General features: G+C 37.2%; 1 protein-coding gene across 19 annotated transcripts in view; it reads left to right on the top strand.

Moving 5' to 3' along the window:
* The first annotated feature begins 3,680 nt into the window (after positions 1-3,680).
* The window catches only part of Abi3bp (ABI family member 3 binding protein), a 242,276-nt gene continuing 238,018 nt past the window's right edge, over positions 3,681-7,938 (top strand). For all 19 annotated transcript variants that reach the window (XM_074073008.1, XM_074073007.1, XM_074073003.1 and 16 more), the window contains exon 1: positions 3,681-3,851. In XM_074073008.1, coding sequence (XP_073929109.1) covers positions 3,773-3,851 — 79 coding nt within the window. In that variant the 5' untranslated portion in view covers positions 3,681-3,772. The remainder of the gene's footprint in view (positions 3,852-7,938) is intronic.

Below are 7,938 nucleotides of genomic sequence, written 5' to 3'. Positions count from 1 at the left end.
GATGACAGGATCCAAATTACCACTTCATGTATTTTGACATGTTTCTGACACAACTCCTGTGCATGGGGCTTGTTTGTTTTACTTCACCTTGTTCCAGAAACAAATTAAAGCAACTTACAAAATCACATAAATTAAGACTCCAAGTAAAATAAGCAAGAAATAAGGGTGGGGATGAAAAATAGAGCCAGCAATGATGTCAAAAAATGCACATCACAAAGACCTATGTACTTAGCATGGGTGGGGGACACATTTGGCTCTGGTTTTCAAACAACTTCCACAGAAAGAGAAACCTGGTTAGCATGTCACAAAATAAATGCAGTACTCAGAAAAAATCACTTATTTTTGACACAAAGAAAATCAGAGGTTTCCTCTAGGGTTTTTATATAGAGGATGCTGATTTAATAAACTATGTTTAACAGCACATTTAGTATGCGCCACAGATGGTTTGTGGCTAATTATTATTGCAGACTTAATTGTAGGCATTATATCAAAAGCACTATTTTAAAGTAAGATCTAATAAGGTATTTTAAGAAAGACCAATTCTATTCTCAAGAACTATGACAGGTCTGAGTGTTAGCCTATATGCAGACTAGCATTCACATTTCGTGGATAGTGGCATGAGACATGAGACTCCCAGGTCAAAGACCTCTGAGAGACAACTTATTGCTCACAGCAATAGCAGTATCTTGAATACAGATACTTGCATCAGGTCTGAGTCAGCCAGTTTCTACAGGGGAACACAAAGTGGTACAGATAATACCTATATGCCATGGGTTGTATTGCAGAAGAGGGTTACCAAGTTTAGGGAACTTGAATGATGGAAAATTACCATGAATTTTTCATAGAAAGACATTACTTTATGAGACAGCAAACATAGTTCAATCTCTCACACTGTTTGTAATTCACATATTCTTGAAAAGATAGTCTGGAACACAGGGTATCAGTCCTCTGTTCATAAGATATGCAGAACCATGAAGGGTCTTTGGAGAATTGTCTTCCAACAAAGTCACACTCAAGGTCATACTCAAACATTCTCTGGATTAATAGAGAACTGACCTTTGGAATATTTGCAGGAATCAATGGGTTGTGTTTTCTTATACTCACTAATCATATACTTATTACATTTCTATTCTAGGCAGTGAAGATAATGATAAAAGAGGCCTGGTCCCTGATAGCAAATATATTATAAATATAAACATATTTTATGTGCTTTTCAATCATTTCTTCTTAAATATTCTTTCACCAAGTTTTTTTTGCAAATATTAATGGCAGTTCAGTAGTCTACAATCTCCCTAGTACCTACAGCTCAGCACTTCTGTATTTTCAAACAATGTGACACTGTGCCTGAAGAGGCCTTTGAACAGGGGCAGGGTTGGTAATCTCTAGTGAAAACTGAGGAACCTAACAGGGGGATGCTCAAGTTATTCCACAGTCATCTCCAATGTCCCAAGGTCAGGGTCAACTCTTTCTTGAAAATAGCCTAAAATCCTCTAATGGTTACATGACCAAAATACCGACATTTAAAAATTTCATGTAAGCAAGCACTTATAGATCTCTGGATCATTGGTACACCTCTTGTTTGAGTTGGAATTCTGATATGACAGAAAGCTTTGTTTGTTGAGAAGGTGAAATGTCCTGTCTAAGATGATCCTTTTCATCTAGTCTGACTCCTGTCTAGCCTGAAGAGGGCTCTGATACTGTCAGCATTATCCCTCACATGTCCTACTAGATAAGGTAGTGTAACCATCTTTTTCCTGATAAAACAATCAGAGATTGGCCTTTATTTAATTAGTGTCTAGTCAGTTCCAAAGAGCAAATAATGTCTGCTAATATGGATCAGACTTCATCTGCTGGCCAAGCAGAACCTGATCCCTGAATTCCACTAGCTAACTCTCACACAACTCCTCACGCTATTTTGAAGAACTAGCTGTCTTTTCAATATTTCTGCTGGGTTTGTTCCCTTAGAAAATCTGTCGTTTCCTGCTAACACTGTGGCCTCACTGGCTTAACTTGATGGTAATGGCAGATAGAAGCAGAACCCTCAGGGCCAGCTGGATGGGTGTCCAAACTCGAGTTTAAGGGAGCTGCCTATTCAAGTAGAAAATCAGAGATGAAAAAGACCTGTTAAATAACCCAGTGTCTTCCATAGTCTGTGCCAGAGCATTCCTATGGGGAGAGCGTAGAGCAGGCCAGCTCCAAATGAGTTTACCAATGGTGCCGCCTCACACTTTATTTGGAAGACTGGACTGTCTCTTCAATTTTTCTTTTTGTAAGTTTTCTACCTCGAATTTCTTTTGACCAGCCTTATTCCATTTCCTTTTTTACTATTTCTGGTTCAGTTATAGCAACCCCATGAAATAAGCTATTTTCAAAGAGTCAATATAAATATACAAACAGCCTTTAAGTCACTTTATTAACCCAGTCACTCCAGCAAAGTGCCTACCTTTGGGGCAGTGAGATGTAGTGGGGGTGGCACACACATGGATTTTGGAGGTAAACACACACAGGTAAAAAGGTCTACTTAATTGAGGGCTTTGCTATTGTTGTCATTTATTGTTGTTTTCAACAACTGCCATCTTAATAAATGCTTCCTATGTACCAGACACTATAGTAAATACTTTCTAAAACTCTTGATAGCAAATTTATGAAACTGGTACTGTCATCTCTGTTTTAGAATTTAAAGTTTAGTAATTAATACTAATTACAATAGAATTGCTTAAAATGCCTGCTCTGTTGCTTACCAGTGCTGTGAACTTGAGCCTTTTGCTTTACCTCTCTATGTTCAGCTTCTCTACCTATAAAATGGGAGAGGGGACAATGGTTACATGTCTTAATTTGTGCAAATTGATTGGATCTATGCTTCGCATGGAGAAGCACTGAAATGTAATCAATATTGATAATATGTCATAGAAGTTTTTTGGACATCATGTCAATAAGTGAGATTTAAATTTAAAATCTGGTCAATTTTATTCCAATGCCTGTCCAAATCATTCATCATTGGACTATTCTCACTTGGTAAGGACACTTAACCTTTTTAAGCCTCAGATTTTCTCACTGGTAATATGGGGATAGCACCACAGATTTTCGCAGCCACCACAACAACTGCTATTACACAGCCCAGCTTAGTGGGGGCTCAGCTGCGAATGTGCTGTCTCCTCATCCATACCTAAGGAATGTATGTGTGCATATATTTGCGTGTATAAATAACTTTGTATTATATGTTATGTACAGCCATGTGGCACTATATTACTCCTAAGTGTTTCTCAAAATATTGGAACTGCAGAATAGTCCAAAGTATATTTTTATGAGTTTACTCCCATTTATAAAAAAAAGATTGGATTGGTTTCCTAGATAATTCAAAACACTTTCCTTCCTAATAAGTTTTGATTTTATGTTTTAACATTTGAATGGTTTTAAGTATGTCTTTTCCAAATTCTTTAAAATAGTTCATCAAGTATTTCAAAGTCACCTATGTACTTTTTCTTTTACAAATATAAATTGACCATAATTTAAATTTTTGTGTCAGAGAAGGAAGAGATTATAACTTCGTAGAGGGAAATGTGATGATATGTTTTTTGCTGTGCCTTTTTTTTTTTCATGTGTGTGGGAAAGGGTGTGATGTCATCTTGTCTCCACCCCCTGTGAGTAAGCCCGGGGCTCAGCTAAGTGCAGCTGCCCGCCTCTGTCACTGGGAGACAGTCCACTTAAATGCAGCTCCAGGGTTGCGAGGCACCCACCAGCATCATTCCCCGTGCGAGGTGGCAAATGCAACATGCTCTCCAGCTTGGGGTGTCTACTTCTCTGTGGAAGTATTGCACTTGCCCTGGGAAATGCACAGAAATTGCCAAAAGGCAAGTAGCTCTGATGTTTTATGTTTTAAAAGTAATATTAAGAGATGCTTCTTTTAGCTGTTGATATTAAATATTATCTGCTTTATGATATGGGGGAACTGACTTATTCTGCAGAAGGGATGGCTTAAACTTTTACTCCCCCCTGTTATTTACTTCTTAATTGCAGTTCTTTATTGCAAAAATGAAAAGCAACTTCTTATTAACTTGAGTATGTTCACATGAACTTGAATGGTACAGTTTCAAACTATAATATTTATATACTGAATCCTATTATGCAAATGGGAATTGTAGTTTGTTAGAGTTATTTGATTCTTTTCTCCCCTCCCTAGAGACTAAAGCAGTACTAGAGAACATTTAAAAGAAGTTCATTCTGAAACCTGGAATCTTTTCATAAATGTCAATCATACCCGGTAACTAGAAGGCTGAGGGAGTCAGGCAGGTTAGACCAGAGTGCTGTCCTGAGGTAAGCAGCAGCTGTTTCTCTCCAGCAGAGTTTGGAAGAGGGTTTGATCTGCTGAGCAGGACACTCCCCCTATTCCTGTCTAAATTGTTCTTATTTCAGTGTTGGCATTTTTTTTTACAAATGTCATCAGAAGAAAATTAAAATTTCTAAATTTAGACCGTAAAAGAAAACTTTTTGAGCCCATTAGTACTCAAACAAGAGGCTCTTGCCTCTGTCCTGTCTTTGGACATAAACATTACATGTACTTTTGTTACTTTGTAGAGGCAATTTTCTAAGCCAACTCTAGGTCTGTGAAAGTTTTTTATGGCCGTAGACTGCTGTAGTCAGCAGGATTATGAAAAACAGGCTGGAATTTACCATACAGTTATGATGGAAAATATCGGAGGTAACGCAGAGCAATGAGCTTGTCAAAATCTAGTATGCGTAGAGTCAGGAAAAAAAGTTTTTAGTGTCAGAATATTCAAAAGATCATGTATATGGATGTCTCCTTCCTCTGGATAGCTCACTCCAGGTTCATCTTGAGGCAAGTGGAGTGTCCTTTTCTCACTGGGTAAAGAGAAAGTTGAATCCAGAATAGAGGGCTGAAGGGTTTGGTACTTGGTTTTGTACGTGATATGTGAAAAGCAATATAAAAGGCTAAGGAAATCTTCTCAACTCTGATCAAATAATTATGCAAAGAAAAAGAAAAGTGAGCACTGTTAGATCTTTTTCCTCTACCAAGAATTTTGTTTCTTGATCATAGTAAACTGTGATAAATAAATGTGAACCACAAGCATTCAGAATTAATTGTTCATACTGATTAAATATTTAGTAACAACATACCATGTGAGAGTAGTTGTAGGGTTTTCTTGTTTTCAATACATATAGGTGGTTTTATTTTAGTTTGTGTTCACTGTGTATGGAGGAAAGCCAAAATTTGGTTCCTGCAAACTACTGCACATTCCAAGTGCTTTAATTGTCATGTCGCAATCACTGATTGCAGATCTCTTAATACAATTTGCCGTTACTTGTAATGGTAAAGAAAAAAAATTACATAGTGGTCAAAACTAGTCTCAAAACTTTTATATAGTTTATTGCACTTTAATCTGACATGTTTCTATCCAGTTTTCTTTTGTAAGTTTAAAAACATTCATAACTTTGGTAACGTTTAAAAGAAACAACAAATTATAATGACTGTAAATTGCAAGTCTGCTTGTTTTTAAGGCTAATTTTTCTTTGTTATGGAAGCTATAGAGGAACTTTCTTTTAGCTGAAGGCACCTTTCTCAAACTGTTCCAGGAGTAGGTGCACTGTCCTACTGCAGGTGGGTGGGAGAGGGGGAAGGCAACTGTATTTTTTAATAACTTGGGAAGTCTTTGATGCTTGTGTTTTTTTTTGTAGGGGGTAGTCACAATAGATGTTAGCATTTTACATGTTCTAAACATTTCTCTGTTGAGAGCCCTGTCCATTTTTTAACCCATTGTTTTCGAAACTTCTTTGACTGAGAATCCTTTTTACAGTAGAACAGCTTTAATATCTTCTTAGGGGCTTGCCTATCATAAAACACATTTGAAGAAATGCTAGGCCAAAAAAGAGGGAAATAAGATTTTCTGTTCTTCCTTTCAACTTTAGAGTTAGTTAAATACTACTTGTGATTTAAGAAGATGATGAAAATTTGAGAGTTAGAAAAAACATTAATAATCACCCCCTCTAATGGTTCCAAGACCTTTGGATTTATGGGCCAAATATATATATTTTAATAACAGGGTTCCATTACTCAGGTCATACTTGAATTTTGCCATATGAGGATGCACAAAGTGAGGGAAATTCCCTGTTGTTCATAACAAACTATTATAAACAATTTATAAAATAAGTGAATTTAGTTAAACTAATAAGTTCATTGTCTTTATTGCTCTGATTTTGTCACTGATTGGTTAAAAACTTTACCACAGGTCAATATTTGGAAATCACTGGCTTAGCTTCACCATTTATCTTATAAATAAAGACAGTCTAGGTGCAGTGGTGCATCCTTGTAATCCCATCTTCCTGGGAGGAGGAGATAGGGAGTATCTCAGTTTGAGGAAGACTGGGCAAAAGAGTTAGTGAGATCTCAAGTCAATCAACAAGCCAGGGATGGTAATCTCAGCTACGTGGAAGACATAGGTAGGTAGACCATGGTTCAAGACTGGCCAGGGAAAAAGTGGGAGATGCTATTCAAAAAATGATTAAAGCAAAAAGGGTTGAGGGCATGGCTCAAGTGGTACAGCACCTGCCTAGCAAGCACAAGGCTCTGAGTTTAAATCCTAGTACCACCAAAAAGACATCCAAAGGCAGAGGAGGTTTGGTAACTTTCCTACATTTGGAATGGATACTGGGATTCTGACTGAATCTGCTTTCTACCCTGCTTCTTGCCAGGTAAGTGGGATTCCCCACTCAGACCTAGAAATCACTTTCTGCAGCATACTTGAGAATGTTACCCTGCTCTTGAATAATATTTCTCATACAGTTCTTAAAGCTCATCTTAATTTCCGTATTTTACCAAGTAACATTTTAACATATATTATAGGCATAAATATTTGGTTATTTATTAGAAATCACTTGTTACATATCACATATCTATTTGCATACCTAGTCACACACTTTATTATAAAAAATAATTTGTTATAACATTTTTGCTTACTTGTTAGAAGTTTAAAGTTAGACACTATTACTAATGCACCTTTTCTTCTCTTCATTATTTAATGACTCTATTCTTTGGCAAGTTATTTCCCTTTGTTAATCTTCAGTTTTTCTCATTTGAAAAATGGTAATAATATCTTACTGTATTTTAGGATTGAATGGGGTACCAAATGCAAAGCTTTTAGTAAAGATCTGATATATAACATATATGCAACAAATATTTACTAGTCATAAAAAGTGACTCAATGTTGAAAATACATGCACAGCAAATAATGTATGACCATGTGTCCAAACTACAAGATCAATTTCTTGTGAAGTAACAGATGAGGTTGTGTGCTCCTGGTAGAAAGGTGGGGTAAGAGTGTTCAGTGCTGTTCTACCTGACAATGAGGGGGAGGTCTATTGCCTTCTGGCCTGACCATTATCTACACACATAGCAGACATCAGTCTCCCTGTAAAGCTGCACCTTCTCCTTAGGGTCAAATTTTCTGTGGGGATTGATGAGGCCAATTGTTTTTTAGGAGGACAATTTGATCACAGCATGCAGGATCTGGAGAAGAATTACCACACTGTTTTATATCTTCAGAAACCCCTGTGTTCCAGCTACCTTTACTCTTGGCAATATAGAATTTTCTTCTTCCCTGGCACATGTGCTAAAATAAAAACCACAGAGGACAATATGGCATGAAGGAGCCAACAAAATCTTATAAAGGGACATCTGAAGCTTGACAAACCTTGTGCTGAAACTCCTGTGTGTGGAAGATTGTCCTGGGCCTGAAAGCAGAGAATACTTTCAGTAGGCAAGTCTTACACTCTTCCCACTAATGCTTGTGTGAAGAAAACCACAGAAGAGTGTCCAAGATACGAGTGTAATCACATGGCCTGAGGGCTTTGGGATTTTGAGCATGAGTCTTGGCGGTGGCACAAGGAACTGGCTCTTTGCCTTGGGTGCTGACAAAAAGCACA

Source organism: Castor canadensis, chromosome 5 (genome assembly GCF_047511655.1).
Source record: "Castor canadensis chromosome 5, mCasCan1.hap1v2, whole genome shotgun sequence".
Lineage (NCBI taxonomy): Eukaryota > Metazoa > Chordata > Mammalia > Rodentia > Castoridae > Castor > Castor canadensis.
This window is presented reverse-complemented; position numbering and strand designations above follow the sequence as displayed.